Here is an 18,502-nt window from a genome sequence, read left to right on the forward strand (position 1 = left end):
ATAGAGGTGAAAAAAAGCTTTTTTTTTGCCTCAATTATTACAAAAATTGCATGTGAGATGGTGGAGAAACTGGAGATCAATACAGACTACAGAGTTTGTTTTTTGTTTGTTGCTGGTCTGCTGCCGGATTTATGTCAAGGAAAAGGTTTATCTTAGCTAAAAAAAGGTTGAAAAACACTGTTATTACTAGACTAATAAAAATAAGACTAGAATTACACATTTTAAGTTGTAGTTGTCAAAAGTTTATGTAAATTTGAAGTCCAAAAATAAGTTTAATTAGAGACCAAATAACTCAACAAGAAATTCAAGAGGTTGAAACAGTAGATAATCTTCCTAAAAAGTTACTAGTAAGTTAGTATTGTCTTATATCAAGTGCTATAAAATAAAGTAGAAACTAAAATACATAGTATTTGGTGCTATTTTGTTTTGCAGTGTAAAACATGCGTTTTCTTTCGTTCTTCAAACCACCCAACGGCTTGATGAAAGGCTAAACAACACGAACTGTCAAAGTTGAGATCAACGTCTTCAAGCATGCTATTTTGTGTTGCTGTGCTGTGGGATATTCAGCTGTGAGATGTAATTGCTTTGATGCAAAGGGACAATCTGAGCTACACAAAATGTGTTCAGGCAACCAGAATATCTTAAGTAAATGCTCTGCTTTTAATTAAAGAACTATCAGACGTCAGTAATACAACACCCCTGGAAAAATCCTCTTGAGAATCAAGCTATTTAAGGAGCTTAATGTACTTCCCCCAATATGACCTCATTGTGTTGAACCTTTAAGGTGTCCTTCATGTGCATTGCAAAAAAGCATTTTAGAGCTTCTAAACTTCTAGTGTTTGCAGACTTAAAGGGGATTTAGAAGCTTTTCTGCCCCAAGTGCCCTTTGGTTTGTTGCAGTGCAGTGAAAACACATCTGCATGCCTGCAAAGCACCGTGCAGCTCAGAGGTTTGAATTCTCAGCCAAGCCTCTTTTTCAAATATCCCAGGCCACGAGGTTTCGCTTGTGGGAGGAGATACCAGCGAATGTTTTTAGCCTGTCTGTGTTTATCTCACTTACAATGCATGGAAGACACAGATGATGTTTAGAGATCAGGTTTATCTTTTAAGAAAAGTTCTACAAAAACATCAGTAATCGCATCTCCATGTCTGGGTTCATGAGATCATTCAAAGATTCTGTGTCTGCATGGCAGTCGCAGTGTTTCCGTGACCCGGTTAGAAGGCTCACCGTCCCGTTTTAACCCGATGGGGGAAAAATGAAATAAAATTGGGGAACCTTTTCTTTAAATATTATCATTCAGATGTTAACCATCTATGGCAGTAGCCCTTTATCCAAATAATGTATGCAATGTTTTCAAAGCGCGTGTGTGACACAACAAAAATACAATTTTGAACGCACTAAAATGGTGTTTTGGACGCACAGCTTTGAAAACACTAGAACAGAGTTGTAATCCTTGTGCTATCCTAGGCACTTTAACGTTGGGAGTTGGGTCATCTAGACCCACTAGACAGTGCTCTGAACCTTTTTTCTTCAATGATTTGTGAACTTCACTGGTGTCCATGGATTACATGAAATCTTTCCACCTTCATCCACCTTTGTCATGGTAGGGAAAACACGTAAATGTAAGGGTGGGGTCATCTAAGATTGGGCAAAGGTTAAAGCTGCGGTTTTGAATACACTAGAACAGCGTTTTGGAAGCGCGGTTTGTGCATGATAAAAAGTCCGCCGTCTTGGAACAACAAGACGATGAGTAAATGCGTGTTAAAAGGGATGTTTTTTAGGCCTCTTTACGGCACTTTTTTGACAAATTATGACTCTTTTCGCATGGCATACCTGTTAAACCTTTGGCACTGTAACCAATCAAGGACTCGGTTTTGATAGTGACGTATAGGTGGCGTCCGCTTATCTAATTAATAATTGCGGTTTGTTTCCTTCTGTTAAATATGACTCCAAGACAAACATTAATAGAAACAGAAAACAAAAAGCTTGGAGCAAAATTTGCGGGATTTGTACCTCATTTTGCTCCGAGGCTCTACCTATTGTAGGTGGCGCACGAGCGCTAATAAACAGCAGAAAGACAAAAGAAGAAGAATCCCTAGACATGTTTGAGATGACCCAGGCAGCTGTTTCTGTTGAACAGAAGTGCTCAATGAAGGAAATCAAGAAAATATTTCTGTTTATATAAATGGTTGTGGTAATTAAAAAACTCAGATAACTTTATCAGAAATAATTTTACTTAAAACATTTTATTCTTAAATTTTTTCTACTAATAATCATTTAGGTTTTAATGCTAAACATCAGACAGACATTTGCATTAATGCAACAAAAGGAGTTTAACTTAAAAGTTATCTTTTACATCAATTTTATTTATTTTTCAGGGACAGTGACCATTAAAAGCTTCACTGCAATGAGCCAGAATCAGCCCAGCAGCTATTTTTTAAAAATTTGTTTTCTACCTAAAAACTAAAAAGAACAATTAAAAACATAAATAAAAAGGATATACAAGAATAAATGCAATTAAAGCCGCAAGCGGCGTTGTATGGCCCGCAGACGCAACCCGCCTTCCACGCCCAACTCTACGCACCACCGCCCAAACCCCCCCACCGCCCTCACCGCCCTCACCGCCCACTTTTGATAATGGCTAGTCAAAACTGCATATGCTAATTATGCTAACTATGCTAGCTATGCTAATGTGGCTTAAAGTGCTAGCATAGCGATCAGCATCATCAAATGACTCAGAAAAACACATTACCTAAAATTCTAATTTTGCTAACTATGCTAGCTATGCTAATGTGGCTAAAAGTGCTAGCATTGTGATCAGCATCATCAACTGACTCAGAAAAACACATTCCTCCATTGTTGAGAGCTATATGTCATAAGTTGATAAAAAACCCACTTTTTCCAAAATGGCGGCCTTTCTGTTGATTTTATCTCCATAGCAACCGTTTTATGTTTTGGTCCCCTCGGGAGGACGAACAGATTGACATCAGTTTCAGACAAATCGGTAAAAGTAAACTTTTTGTCGTCCTTAGCAACAGTGGTTTTATGCTAACCACGCCCACATTCCTTATATGTCCATATCCAGTGTTTTTCAATGTATTCTGTTTCAGGCATTAGTGCATGCATTCAATTTTCACTGTATTGTATTGAAATGCATGGGAGTTATAACAGTGCGCCACTTTGCTAGCTTGCCACGCGCACGCCGTTCAAAATCTACAACTTCTAATTCCAACATTTTTTCCACAGTAGCTTGCCATTGATGCCCAAAAAGTTTCGAGACACTCGATGAAAATTCCAACGACAAGTTTACGTTTGAATCTGGTGGTAAAGGTGTTTTTTATAGAAAATTCAAGATGGCCGCCTTTTCCCGATGTCAAAGGTCGACGAAACTCCAGAGGTGATTGTAGAGTTAGGCTAGGGACATGCGCGTCAAATTTCGTGAAAATCGCTCGAAAAAAAGTTCATTTTTCCATATTGCGTAAAAACGCGAAAAACTCAAAATGGCAGATTTTGGCATAAAATGGCCGCCAAACCGTAAGTCGTGTCGCCATCACGTAATGATTTAAAAACTTTCTTTGGATAAACCCGACAAAGTTATCTGGGTTTCGTTAGCCGATTCTTAAAAATAAAATCCGAAAAATTTTTTTTTTGCCGAGTCAGCACTTTTTTTTGCGACGGTTTTTTGTTTACCACGGCCACATTCTTTTATCGATTTTGTCGTATGTGACATCGTTTTGTTCAGTGTGGGCCAGGGTATCGCATATTTCAGTTTTAGGCTATTCCGATAAAATATGTGCCAGCTAGCTAAAATGGCGACGGTTGCGAATTCGCCACGCGCACGTGTTTCAAATTCTACAACTTCTAATTCCAACATTTTGTCCACAGTAGCTTGCCATTGATGCCCGAGAAGTTTCAAAAAGATCGATAAAAATCCCTAGGACGAGTTTTCGTTTGTATCCGTTACTAATGGTGCTTTTTTTTGAAAATTCAAGATGGCCGCCCCTTCCCAAGGTCAAAGGTCAACAAAACTTCTTTGATAGTTGTAGAATCGTGTTTGTGGCATGTGTATGCAATTTCGTGAAAATCGCTTAAACAAAAGTGTAGTTTTCCCATATTGTGAAAAAACACGAAAATTGCCATTTCATAGAGTTCGTCACAAAATGGCCGCCAAGCCGTAGGTCGTGTGGCCATCCCATAATGATTTCATAACTTCTTTGGGATATCTCCAACACGCGTGTTTTGGTTTCGTTGCTCTAATTTGAAATATTTTTTTTTGGCCCCATAAGCAATTTTCGGCCCATTCATCTTTTTGACGGGATCGCTCGCTGTGATGTCATCGACTTCGGGGGGGTGGCGTTCTCTTTGCCGAAAATTCATTTTCAATTTATCCTAGGTGTGTTCCAATTTTGGTGAGTTTTCGGGTATGTGGCGGGGGTCAAATTTGCGATCAACGGATCCGTTAGAAACGGGAATAATAAGAAACGAAGCAGAAACAATATAGAAGTTTTTGCGGTTAGGATTTCCTATGTATTTCAATGCGGCCTGTCTTTTACTATAGGCTGGGCATGTCTTTTTGGCTTTAAACCCGTATTTTGAGGACTTTTTGGGGCTTTTTTGTGTTTTTGTCGTCATTTTTGCGACTACAAATTTGTCGTTTGTGCGGGGGTGTTGTGCGTGTGTGTGTTTATTTTTGTTGCGTTACACAATTGTCGTGTCGTTGTGTGCTTTGGGCGACTTTTGACCCCATTTTTTGGCGTTTTGACGCGTTTTTTTGACGTTTTGGACCTTTTTGAGTGTTCGACCCTCGTAGCAGTTACAATATGGTCCTTGCACTCTGTGAGTGCTGCGGGCCATAATTATAAGACAATTAAATTAGAAAATAACTTTTGATAAAGAAGGAGGCTGCATACATTAAACATTAAAATGAATATAAAAGTATTATAAAATTAAAGTAGTATAAAATATTTTATATTTTATTGAATATAACCTCATAATCTCCTATTAGGGTGATGGGGGGGAGCGTGTTCAGCCTGCATTGCACCTTGGGGGGAGGAGCTACTTGGCAGTGGCCCCCCTCCCATGATTGGAATAGCCCCCCCCTCTCGGTTATGTAGGACCCTTGGTGGTGTTGGTGGTGGTGGGGGGGCGCCTGGACTTCACTGCCAGCAAGCAGCAGATGTCCTTTTAGCGCCCTACCCGCCAGTTTTAACTGCATTACAGACATTTAGGGCCTCTTGGTGGTGGTGGTGGGGGGGGGGGGGGTGGAGGGGGGTGATTGGACACTGTGAGTAATCAGGCACTGTCCCATCAGTGCCCTACCCGCCAGCACAAGAGGAAAGGCAGAGACAAGACTTATATACTTATATACAAACAGGACTGACAAGACACAGGTTATCGTGATCAGGGCAGATTGGGACCAAGGAAGTAAAACTCATTAACATGACAAAACACGAAACCTTTCAAAATAAAACAGGAAACAGAACTCAAACATGACTGAAACAAGACGGAGAGCAAAAACCAATACAAAGAAACCCAAACCATGACAGGGAGAGGGATCCCTGAGTTCTCTGGCAAGACCAAGAGCCGGGGATCACATCACATCTGAGCCTGGGGGTATTCCTGTCCCTGTGGTGTGGGTTCTGGTCCTTGACCCTGAGTACTGGGCTTCGCCAAATTTCCATCTGTGGGCGAGCCTGGTCGAGCCATGTTTACAACACTTCCTGTGGACCCCTTCTTCCCCTGGGTGTCCTCCTCCTGGGCGGGGGCGGCCGGCCCCTGCCTTGCTCTCTCCTGGACCAACCGTGGGCCGGGTGGGTGGCTGCCTGGGGCGGGTCTCCCTTGGGGGGTCCTGGCTCATGTCTGGGGTTGGGGCGGGGGGGGTGCCCAGAACTCCTGGGTGGTGATGAGGTGCTCGTCTGGGGCTGTGGGCACTCTTCTGGGAAAGGGCCCTGCGTTGGGCCCTCCCTGCACGGCGGAGGGGCTGCTCTCCTGGTTGAGCAGGAGCTGAATTCTCTGTGACCCAATGCCTCCCTGCTCTCTGGGGGCCCCGTGGCAGTCCTGCTGGCCCTGGCCTGGGTGGCGGATGTGATCGCCCGGGGGCGGTTGTTCTCTCTCTGCTGCTGTGTGGCGTTGGGGGGGTTCCGGCTGCCACTGCGGCGGGGGTCTTGGTGTGGGGATGGTTGGGCGCTCTCCCTCCTTTTTATATTCCATCATCCATTTTAGAAGAATATAAACACTCAATTGAGCACAGATTTTAGCTCACCTTTACACAAATTTGCAGGTTTGAATGAAATGTTTCACACTAATTGGTTTGAAGGCATAAGAATGCGTGTGTGAACACTATCTGTGTACTATTGTGTACATGTTGACATGTCGACATTTTCGCAGCTAGCAGGTGTGTTTATAACATTTGAGTGTGTGTGTGGACAGGCTTGTTTGTATTACATCTGAACCTGACCATAATGATAAACATAAAAAAACTTTTATGTTATCCCCCCCTCTCTAACATCCCTCTCTCTTCTTCCCTTCTTTCCTTTTCCTTCCGGTCCAACACAAAAGATTTTCAAATACGATTAAAATGAATAAAGTTTGGCCTCAATTACAAAAGGGGTTTATTCAAATATACCTCTGTTTTGTCAGAAGATTCATAACCCCTCTTGTTTAAGTAAAATATGTCCAACACAAGAGGCCCTCAGCTCTCATCTGTCAACCCAGCTGTCGGACAGGACAAGTTAAAAAAAACAAAACAAAAACTCAAAAGAATATAAATGATATAATAGCTCATGGAAGAAGCATAACAAAGGGGGAAAAGCATATTAAATTTCAACCGAATGTTAAGGACAACCACAACTTCCTGTTATAGTTCAACCTCGCTGCAGCTCAGTGTCCACCTTAATCTCAGGCGCCTTTCCCCGCCGTCAGCCGCCTGGTCTCGCCGACGATCCAGACGAGGTGCTGGTTCCTCTAAAACACGCCTATGGACTTTACATTGAAACTGGCACCCTCTGCTGCGCAAATCGCGTTTTGGTGTGAACGCAGCATTGTGCTGCATTCAAGGTCCACACACACTGGGCACGTGTTCAAGAACACGCTATACGTGGGTTCAAGAACACTCAATCAGCAGGCGGCATCCACACGGGACCAGCGCCAGACACGCAGGTAGCAGCAAATAATAGAGCATGACAGTAGAGCAAAAGAAAAGAGGTAACGAGAACCTGCCACAACTATAACTTTGAAAAAGAATCTACGATACATTAAAAAATTCAGGTCAAAAATATCTAGTCAATAAAAGGAAACACTTGCATGGGGTACAGTCTGATTTTAGAATTGTGCAATGTTAGTTTAGTTTCGTTATTCTGTAGTTGAGTTGTGGGTGTTTGTATGTAAAAGCGTCTTTAGTAGAACGGGTTTTCCTGCAGCAGCCAGTGAAGACACTTGCTGTGATGTTGCTTTAGACAGAGTTGATGGATCAGTGTGTCACTCAAAGAGGTGCTCTCCTGAACCTCCACAGCACCATATAGGGGGGGGGGGGGGGGGTCACACATGATCAGCACAGTCACCTGTCTTCCACAAACCAGGTGGAGATTTTGGTTTCAAACTTAGACACGAGCTGCAACTATGATAGTTTCCCATGAAATGTAAAGTGTGTTTGACATGCAATGACAGTTTAAACTGTTATTTCTACAATGGATCAAGTTTGTTTTTCAAGGAGATCTTGTTCTCCTGGTCTCACAATCATACCTGGAAGTCAGTGAGTCCATAGACACCCAAGCAGCCACTAATGGACTGAACGCTGCTGGGCACAAATCCCACCCATGTTTGACCCTGGCAAACACAGGACCTAAACCAGTAAGCCTCCAGAGGTCCATGACACTAATCATGATTGCAGTGATAACATCATAGCTTTGGGCTCCCAAGTCAAAAGACTTTTAAGAGACTGGATGGCTCAGTCGGCTGTGTGTAAGACAGGGTTCAATTCCCAGGGGGCAGGATGAGCTTCATCCAGTGCGGGTCCCCGGGAAAGTCCCCTGCTGAACCATGTGCCCACAGGGGGGCCAAGTTTGGGTCTCCTGTGCCGGACCCCAGCCCGGATAAAATACAGGGTTGTGTCAGGAAGGCCCAACCAATCAGTGGAAGCTCATTCGCTGTGGGCGACCCCTGAAGGAAAAGAGAACCAACGGTCAGATTAATTGAAAAACATCTAATTTTTTTGTTGTTGAGTGACATTTATGGTAATGTAGTGAATGCAAATGGCCGAGCTCCCAGTGGTTGTTTTAAAGAAACATCTTATTATTTGACAATAAACGGTTACGTGTAGCATCATTAACATGGAATAAAGTAGCCAGATAAGTTTTGCACTTTATCTGCAACTTGGTTCTGTTTTGAAGAATCGAAGAAGAGTAATTCAGAGGCTTTATTGATTCCCAGGAGAGAAACACGAAGAGGCTACAAGAATCAGGTAAACACTGTGATACCAGGATTATTTCTTCAAAAGCACACACACAGTTAAAACCTCTCAAAGCGGAATTTGTCAACACAGCGTTACAGACAAACCCAGTCAAACAATGGCAGTAAAACTCCAACAATGTGCTTTTGCACTCATGTTGCAAAGAGTGCCTTTTGTAAAATGACCACTCTCCTTCCCATGCAGCCTGCTCGGGAAGCTTGCATCACCTTGAATTGGGGGAGTGTGGAGGGAGTTTCCCAGAGGAAACTGGATATACCCTGTTATTCTCCTCCATCTGGTTTCCATCAGGAGCTCCTGGCTGGAAAGGTTTTTCCCTGTGGAAGGACACTTTTATTCTCCGTGTTTTCTGTCTTTTCCAAACAACCTCCAACTTAGTAGTTCACTTTTTTATTTACTTTGCTATTTATTTATTAATAACTGTTATATTTAAATAAGTGAACAGATAAGTTCAGAGTTTTATATGTTTATTGAAACCAAGTCAAAACCAATCAAACTCTCATTATGTTAGTCCAGTAGTGCTGGGCGAGCATGTAGAGCTACGCTCACACCAACCTCGATTTCCAATGAAAAGTTTAAGTAAACGAGCGTTTCGGCCTTCTGGGTTCAAAACGCAAATTTGTACAACTGCGTTCAATGGTTCTATGTACAAAACGTGTAGCCTATGAGAGCGCATTAAAGTTAACCCGCACCAAACTGTGAAGAATCAGGGCCTCAGATTTGGTAGTGATGTATGGATGGCAAATCTTTTAATTCAAAGACCTATCAACCGTTTGAAAACTGATCATCGAGGGAAAATTTAGACATTTGCACCGCTACGACATTTCACACAAACCCTTTTCCAACTGTAGGTGGCAGGCATGCGCTGGCAAACAGTAGAAAAAGAAAAGAAGAAGAAGCCCCTCCCTGTTCATCCAGTGTGAACACTGGGAGCTAAATGCATGTTCAAGAATGCGCCTTTAGCTCATTAATGTACACGTATCACATTCCCGGTGTGTCCGTAGCTTTAGACTTTAGAGGAAATACAGCATATTTACCTCTAGTTTAAAAATTTTTTCTCAATTATAATGCCTGGTAAATTAGGTTGCAACTAAAAAAAGATGCCTCAACCCTTGTGCTATCCTAGGCACTTTACCATTGGGAGTGGGGTCATCTAGACCCACTAGACAGTGCTCTGAACCTTTTTTCTTCACTGATTTGTGATCTTCACTGGTGTCCATGGATTCCATGGCATCTTTCCACCTTTATCCACCTTTGTCATGGTAGGGAGAACCCGTCAAAGTAAGGGGGGGGGGGGGGGGTCATCTGAGATAGCACAAGGGATATAATCACAGGACAAACTTGAAAAGAGAAATAAATTACTCCATCCACAAATACCAAACAGCTTAAAGTCCCACTCTGTGTTCCCAGTGGTTTTTTAACTATGATTATGACATTTTTAGCCAAAAATCCAAAAACCTGTGTTGTTTTCTAGGAAATGGCTTCTGCAGAGCAGCAGGAGGTTATTGGCAATGCACACTTTGAGTTGTGGGCGGGACCGTTGGCACAATGCGACCCCGCCACCACTTTCCCTCCTTATTGCCGAGAGATCCCTGTTTCTTGCACTCTCCTGCTAGTTTACAGTCCCTCACGCACTCAACCTAAAATAACCAGTACAACGAAAATATTAAGCAGTATTGTAGCTATCCCTCCGTACAGTTTAGATCCAGATTCCAGCTCAGACGAGGAAAACAAATACGCTCATGGATCTATTTGTCTGCAGGTGGATGCATCAGAATGGAGCGGAGCAGGGAGCTTGAGGCTCACCCAGTGTATTTTTTACATCATATTAACAATCTTTTTTAGACTGCATTTTTTTTGTCTGCTCCTGATTCACAACAATTTAAATAATGAAATACTCTGAAATGCAATTTGAAGCTTAATTTTCTTCATACCTGTCCTTCATCATCGGAAAAATGTTGTCAGAACATGTTCAAAACCTGATTTTCGTAGAGTGAGTCTTTAAAAGCGAAATACATTTTTAAAAAATGCAAAAAAGAAAAATATTTAGAACTCAGGTATGGAAAACTAGACCCATGTGTGTGTGCAAATGATCAGGAAGGAAGTGCATGACTGTGAAAAATAAGAGACAGGAAACTCTTGTTAATCTCACCAAAAGATCAAAAAACACCCAAGCACCGTGACTGCACAGTGTGTTCTCAAAGATGCCTTCTCAGTCTTCTATATAGACACACAGTTACAAAGAAACAGAAGTTTAGTACATTTGAAGGGTAAACTCATGAGTGGATCCTGTTTTGTTTGTTGTGTGCAAACAAAAGTTTGCACACAACAAACCAAAAACAGTTATTGCTCTCTTTAGCTGGTTTTAAAGCTATTTTGCTTATAACCTTTATAATATTCTATCTGCCAATTAGATAAGACTCGAAAAGGACTGTCTGATGCAAAAATAGACAACTGTGATCTTTGAAAGACAATTTTGTTGGAGTTAACCTGAAGAGGAACACAGGGTGATGCAGCACACTCTCCGTCCTTTCTGTTTAGAGAAGATAAGAGGACTGCTTGGCTGTAATTGCATCCACATGACTGGGCGTCTGGATTATGGTTCATGGCCCAGAAGGCTGTTTAGTAAAACATATTTGATGTTGCATAACAGATCTCAAAAGGATCAACCCTTTCTGTTAAAGTGATTAAGTCTAGATTTTCTCTGTTGGTTCTGTTTTTTTAGAATACCCTTACAGTCTTCATGCTATAAAGTACAGACTGTATTTGGACTGAAACCCACTGCTTTGATCACAGTGAAATATTATCATAATGTTGAATAATTTCGCTTTTATTTACATTTATTTCAAGGACCTTTATTTGTCTTCGATGCCTACTCAAATGTTTGACAAGAGCGCTCTCTGGTGACAAAAGCGAGCAGCTACTTCTCACACCTTGGATCGTCACATAATGTGTTTGATTGAGTTGAATGCAGTGCTATTTACCCCTTGTGCTATCCTAGTCACTTTAACGTTGGGAGTTGGGTCATCTAGACTCATTAGACAGTGCTCTGAACCTTTTTTCTTCAATGATTTGTGATCTTCACTGGTGTCCGTGGATTACATGAAATCTTTCCACCTTTATCCACCTTTGTCATGGTAGGGAGAACACGTCAATGTAAGGATCGGGTCATCTGGACCCCATAGGCTAGCACAAGGGGTATTCTGCTTCTGTACAGTGTCCTTGAATTTCGTAAAGGTTGCTTGTATGTGTACTATTTTAAGCTGATGCATTTTTTTAAGTGAGGTCTCTAAATTTCCTGCACATAAACAAATATCAATAAAAACAATAATCTGTTCAAGAATCATAGACAGAATTGTGGAGAAACCCAATTTAATCAACCATTTCCATGTGGTTTCAGACAATCCAAGTAGCTGTTTAATACAGCGCTCCAGTGCTGAAACCAAAATCATCATGAAATAAAATATGCTCCAATAATTCTGGGTACATGGGGTGTTTTTCATTTCAAATTTCCTTACAACAATATTTTCTAGTTGATATCAAATTTTCCAAAATTATCCGTTTGTGTGTGGTGAGACCACAAGAAGGCAGCATTGTTCTTAGAATGTCGTTCATCCTTTTTTGACAATTAAAAAGACAAATGAAATAGACAAAAAAAATCAGAACACATGAGTGTTAAATAATAAATAATAATAATAAAATCTATTTATCATATTTTTGTACTGTTTATCCAGCAGCACCAGCAATAATTGACATTTTCTTCTTCTTTTCTTTTGGACGACTTTCTTCTTCTCTGCACTGAATTGCATTTCGTTTCACTGCGATGTCTCATTCCTCACAGTGTGTTAGCATATAGCCCGCTATATATTTGTAATTGATGGCGGCATTCCTATGAGCATTCAAGGATGGAGTTGGCTCTCATGACTCGAACGACCTTCCTTGAGATGTAGCTGTACTCATATTGCAGGTGTTCATGAAACAAATACAGGTACCCTGAAAGAAAAACAAAGAGGAACAATCAATAGCAGCCTCCACTGCTCAGAAGGAAAAAAATCTTTCTATACATTGAAGGTTTGGTATTTAGAGACATCTAGTGGTGAATCTGTGAGTGTTTAACAGTTTCAAGAATACCAGAGCGGTAAGCAGCAGCATCGACCTCATCACCGATGCCTGGAAAGTCTCTCTCTATGGATCTTGGGTAGCCGGTGTCCATGGTACTTTCTGCTTCGTTATAACTAGAAGTCACAAATAAACGAAACATTAAAATACAGAAATCAATGTGGAAAAAGGTGTATCCTGTTTCCCAAGATTGCACATTCAAATCTTATATGTCTTGTGTCCAATTCACCTCCAATACTCTTCATCACTGAAGAGCAGAGTCTTCCCGGTGTCTCTGATGTACACAGCTGCATCAATCTTCCTTATTCTTTTGGGAAGACCCAGTTTGTGTATGTACTTTGGGTATCCATTCACAAGGTTGTATCCATTCAAAGCCCACATTCGGATCCCTGTTAAGAACAGAGTTTTTGAATCGTATTCTTAATAATCAAAAGAAAACCAGAGGCAGAGATGTGCTCACCTCTAAACATGATCACTAAATCCTTCTCTGTGTTTTCGTACGCTGCGTCCACCTTGTTGGGTAGAAAAGGCCAAGTGGACTTGATCAGGCTCTGCTGAGGTTCTGAAAACTGAGGATGAAGGCGCCAGTAGAATCTGAGAAAAAGGCAGAATGGCATCAAACAAAGAGAGATTCAGTCTTGAGGATTTTACAATCACCGCGGATCCACCAAAAGACTGAAGGGTAAAAACATCTTGAGCATTAAGATTAAAACATAGGCTGTGTCCTATTTACCACTCTAACCCCTATATAGTGCACTATATAGAGCGTTCACAAGTTGGAGTGCTGTCCGAATCTACAATTCCAAAATCAAGTGCCCTAGAAATTACCCAGAAGTCTCTGAAAAACCAGTGTGCATCTATGCTCACTTGATCAGCAAATATAGACCACAATGCATTGTGTCAGAACAATTTTTGCCAAAAAAATGTATTTTTTTGATAAACCATTAACGTTTTTATCTTCAAAATACAGTGGACTCATAAATAATCATGGGTATAATGCTCATATCATATAGCTTTTAACTTCGTAAAATCGATGACGTCATATCCACTGTAAAAAAAAAAAATACAGTAGTGAGCATGGTGTCCAGATTGCTTTTAAAATTCAGGGCACTACATGGGGCCACACTATATAGTTTTTTAGTAGTTAGGGGTTAGGGTGGGAATTCGGACACAGCCATAGTTCAAAGACTTAAACTCCTGTGTGATTATTAAGATCTTAAGCCTTAGTCACAGATCCGTACGGGTGCTGCTGGTTTTTGGGTTATCTGAGCTCCTGGATGGTCATAGACAGCAGCGGCGGCATTTTATGTGGAGCTTGCAGTCTCTTGCAGTTAGCTTGAGGCTCGTTCGGCCACCTAACGGACGTCATGACAATGGAACGTACCATTGTCGCCTGTGTGTATTGTAAAGTGACTGCAGGGCTAATGTAAGTTGCACACACTCGTGACGTAAGGGTGATGCAGTCAAACACTGCCCTAGAAAACAACACAGGTTTTTTTATTTGGCCTAAAACTGGCATAATCATAATTAAAAGACTACTAGGAACGCTTTTAGGATAGATCTTAAGATAATCAGAGTGGGACTTTAAGCTGTTAGGTATTTGTGGTTGGAGTAATTTATTCCTCTTTTCAACTTTGTCCTGTGATTTTAAGGCATCTTTTTTCAGTTCCAACCTAATTTACCAGACATTACAATTGAGCAAAAAAATTAAACTAGAGGTAAATATGCTGGATTTCCTCTGAAGTCTAAAGCTACAGACACACCGGGAATGTGACACGTGTCCAATAATGAGCTAAAGCCTGAAACACATATTAATGCTCTGCAGTGTGAAGGTAGCTTTACAGTCATGCTTCACCAAGGAGTTACATGAACAGCACTTATGGGCCTCTTGCACTGTGTGCAGGATTAAAGAGGTTGGAAAATACATTCCACTTGCTTGCGTCTCCCTTACTTCACTCTGTACTCTATGTGTTTGCTACAACCTGTCACCTACAGCATGTTCACTGAAAAAATGAGCATGAACATTTTTGTCCCATGGGCTCACCGAGCGGTCTATGACTCTGCTTTTTCCTGGATGTCTGTCACAAGTTTGTCCATTTTTTGCCCCCAGGCAGCCTGTATCGATCCATAAGGGCAAATGTGTCTAAAGCTTTAAGGGATGTTCCTGTAAAGTGATCAGGTTATATGATATATAGAGTTATTGTGCTGTACCTGTCTTTAAAGATATAAGTTTCTCCTCTAAGATCTGTGACTGCATCTAAGCTCAGCTCTGGATCACATCGTTTTGGTGCATCAGGCTTTGGCTTCACCTTCTTGCCGTTGGGGTTGGGACCTGTAATTGACAGCAGACATTGGTTTGTCTCTCTTAAACAACTTTTAATGAAAAGAAAAGCCTTTGACGAACACTATCCATGCCCAGATTACAAATTTAAAGACATTTTCATAAATGTGCTCACCATACAGATCTTGAATGCCGTCAATGTCATCTTCAGCCAAGGGAAACCCTTCACTGTAAGAATATGCTGCATACATCAAGGCCCCTGGGTCGGATGAATGGGACATCCCAAGTGCATGGCCCAGTTCATGGGCTGCTACTATGAACAGGTTATAAGCTGCAGGGAATAACACAAGTTTGGATTTGGTCATCTTAAAAATGAAAAATTAGTCTTTCGATAATGATGATTCTCACCTGATGAATCTTTGGTCCAGTTTTCATCTTCATCAAAATGAACGTCTCCACCAATCCCAGCGCCAGGTGGGTAGGCATGTGCCAATAGGCCATCTGGCCCATCAAACGGGTTAAAGTCTCCATGTTCTTCAAAGTAGAGACCAGAAAAGTTTTTAAATCTTCAAAAACTTTGGTTTACACTGTGCTATTTTCAAACTACTTCAATAGAAGTCTGCTGCCTTTGTACCTCTTGACCCAAAGCTGATCATGATATCAGCTGTGCCATCATGCAGTTTCCGGAAAGTCAAGGGAGTGACAGCAGACCAGACGTTCAGAGCTTGACGGATTATTCTGTCTACATCAGAACTCTTTAGATCTGGAGTATAATTTGTTATCCTGTAGAATATCAGATTTGTAGGTGAGTCCTCTCTCAGATATTATTGTCACCACAGAAGTGTACTAGTACTGGAATCATACCTGAATGTGAGATCATTGTGCTTCCATTTCAGGCGTTGAGGAAAGTGATTGTACTCCCCAATATCTGGGACACCACATCTGGGCTGCTTCATTAGGTCTAAGGTTTTTTCATCTAGATTCCCTGTCACCTTTACAACAGATAGCACAAAAAATACATAACCAGACAAAAGGACATATAAATTCATCCAATATTTATCATTGTGACTTTTTTTGGTGTCCTATTGTGACCAAAGAAAAAGAATATGGCGCTCAGTTTGTTTTTTCGATGTGGTTCACCTTGAGTTTGAAGAATGTTTGCATTTCCCTGATCTTTGTCTGAAAGGCTCCAGATGCTGCCCTTCGACCTTGGAGGCCAGGTGAGAGACCATAGAGCTGTCGAAGGTATTTCTGGTTGAAATAAAACAAAAATAGTCACATGATTTACTCCTCCTGCCTTAAAACAAGACAAGTACGAGAAATGCAAATGTAAAGCATCTTTCCAAGGATAAAAAAAAAAGAGAGTAAGTCATCAGTTCTCACCTCGGCTAAAAGGTAATCGTCTATTTCTGTGGAGCTGCTGGAAGAAAAGTCTCCTGTTTGCAGAGGGAGGGCAAAGGTATGACCGGCCAGCAGCAGGAGCAACAGAAAAGCTGTCATTGTTGTCGACACAAAGTTGTCCAAACTTGTCAATGATTGCCAGATGCTCTCAGCTGTATTTATATTGTTTTGGTGGACTTTTTTTTTTCAAAGAACCTGGTGACTCAGGAAAAAGCCCCTAGCCACTTCCCCCTCCATGTGTGGGAATACACTTGAGTCTGTACATTTTTGTCTGGTTTGAGGAAACCAAACTTTGATAACATTTATCACCTTTGATAAAATTGATCTTGATGAATTTGTTTTTCGAAAGATTTACTCTTGTTACAACTCTCTTTCTGGGAACTCTTTAAAAATGTTACCTCCACTCTTAACCTTTGTTCTTTTTGTGAATATCCCTTAAAATGTTCTTTTACATTTTCAGAGACAGAAAAAAGGACTGCTGAAGCCACTTTAACATTTCAAGAAAGAAGATTTTAAATCCAGATGATTCAACATCAAAACAAAAGAAAAAAAAACAATGAAATGAAGAAACAGGATGTGCTCTCGACCCCATGATAGTCTTGTGTTTTCTGTGTTTTATTTTAGGTTAACATACTTTTATGACACATGCAATCCCCCAGAAAAAAAGACATGTTTGCCTATCCAACACAGATTTTGACATATCACCTCCCATTATGATTTGGGTTCCTTTGCAGATAATTTGGAGCAGTTTGTTTGAATTCAGGAGGTCATGCGCTACTTTTTTTTACTCTAATGTGATTCATTTTTCCTGGATTGCAAAAATTCTAAACGATAAACTCCTGTAAGGATTCAGTGGTTTGGTTTTCTTGGTCATGTTTTTGGTTTCCTTTTTTAATTCACTCCAGTTTCAGGTTGATGATCCACAGCTGTCTTCAGTTCAGTTAATTGCCCTCAGCCTATTTAAGTGTCTTGGTTTCTGTTCATCCTTGTCAGGTCATCTGCTCTGTTTTATAACTGGTTTGTTTCCTCCCATAGTTTTGTCATGTTTCAGTTTGTTTATTAAATGTTTTATTTCCTGTCACCAAGCTTGGTCTCCTGCATTTTGGGTCTTCCACCATCAGTTCCAACCAAAGATGATGCAGAAGAGCAGAGCGTTTAGTCACAGACCAGACACTACAAACCACAGGAAGAACATATTTTTGAGTATTGATAAAGTTACCTAGAAAGGAATTCAACATATAGGATCAATCTGAAATTATAACAATAATTCTGAGGAGAAACTTTTCCTGTTTTTTGTAGTTTTTTTTCCAACAAGAGCTTTCTTTCTTTGGTTCTTTCAAGAAAACCGCCATGCAATGCCTAGCGATAATTACAAACATCTGGTTTTATTTCTCTGTACCACAGTTGTGGAATAATTGAAGAAAACTTGTTTACTTCAGAGGCAACAGCATTTTTACTTAAATTTAAATTAAATAACAATGGATTACACTCAGTCCTAATTCACAAAATAAAACATCAATTCATAAAACCTGTCCTTTAGTTTTCCTTTATGGCCATTTCTTGTATTTCTGAGTGGGAAAACTACATATTCATGATTATAAAAACCAAAAAAAGATGGAAGTTCAATTTTCAAGGAGTTTTAAACTGATGTTAAAAAACAGGTTCTCCTGAAACCACAGAGAAGCAATGTTCTTGGTTGGATCTCAAAGGCCGGCAGGGTCCTTTTGAAATTTGTCATAAAGTCAGTAAGGAAAACGCTGTGGTAGTATGTTCAAGTTAGGCAAGGAAACAATACAAACACCACTAAACAATAGGTAAAGCTACAGTAGTTACTTACATGTTGAGGCAAGCAAAACCAACTGACATGTTCTATAACAGTGTTCTCTCTTTGTTTTTGAGGGGATAACATTCTAAAAATAACCTGCAATGAGTGAAAGATGTTTAACCCTTGTTCTATCCTAGACACTTTAACATTGGGAGTTGGGTCATCCAGACCCACTAGACAGTGCTCTGAACCTTTTTTCTTCACTGATTTGTGGTCTTCACTGGATTACATGAAATCCTCTTCACCTTTATCCATCGTTGTCATGGTAGGGAGAACACGTCAATGTAGGCATCGGGTCATCTTGACCCCATATAGCACAAGGTTTAAGGCTGTGAAACTTCTCACCACACATTTTATACACTTTTCTCAGACAGACATGAACATTTTCCCTTTTTGTTTCGCATGTTTGAA

The 18,502-nt window shown here is 40.7% G+C and overlaps 1 protein-coding gene across 1 annotated transcript; it reads right to left on the reverse strand.

Moving 5' to 3' along the window:
* Positions 1–11,820: 11,820 nt before the first annotated feature.
* On the reverse strand, positions 11,821–16,409 carry LOC101156669 (collagenase 3). The gene is made up of 11 exons (XM_004075930.3): positions 16,249–16,409; positions 16,006–16,116; positions 15,730–15,857; positions 15,500–15,648; positions 15,274–15,399; positions 15,041–15,196; positions 14,796–14,916; positions 13,045–13,178; positions 12,814–12,973; positions 12,597–12,700; positions 11,821–12,458 (listed from the first exon to the last, which is right to left on the reverse strand). The coding sequence occupies exons 1-11, from the start codon at positions 16,363–16,365 to the stop codon at positions 12,355–12,357; spliced, it is 1,410 nt and encodes a 469-aa protein (XP_004075978.1). The 5' UTR covers positions 16,366–16,409; the 3' UTR covers positions 11,821–12,354.
* Between the last annotated feature and the right edge of the window lie 2,093 nt (positions 16,410–18,502).

This window comes from Oryzias latipes, chromosome 13 (assembly GCF_002234675.1).
Source record: "Oryzias latipes chromosome 13, ASM223467v1".
Classification (NCBI taxonomy): Eukaryota; Metazoa; Chordata; class Actinopteri; order Beloniformes; family Adrianichthyidae; genus Oryzias; species Oryzias latipes.

What these genes read in the sequence shown, in the direction of transcription:
- LOC101156669 (XM_004075930.3), bottom strand. Translation starts at nt 16,365, where the DNA reads ATGACAGCTTTTCTGTTGCTCCTGCTGCTGGCCGGTCATACCTTTGCC. An exon ending in GATCAGCTTTGGGTCAAGAG is followed by an intron (nt 15,400 to 15,499) that starts GTACAAAGGCAG and finishes TCTACTTTGAAG; the next exon opens with AACATGGAGACTTTAACCCG. An exon ending in CTGGACCAAAGATTCATCAG is followed by an intron (nt 15,197 to 15,273) that starts GTGAGAATCATC and finishes TATTCCCTGCAG; the next exon opens with CTTATAACCTGTTCATAGTA.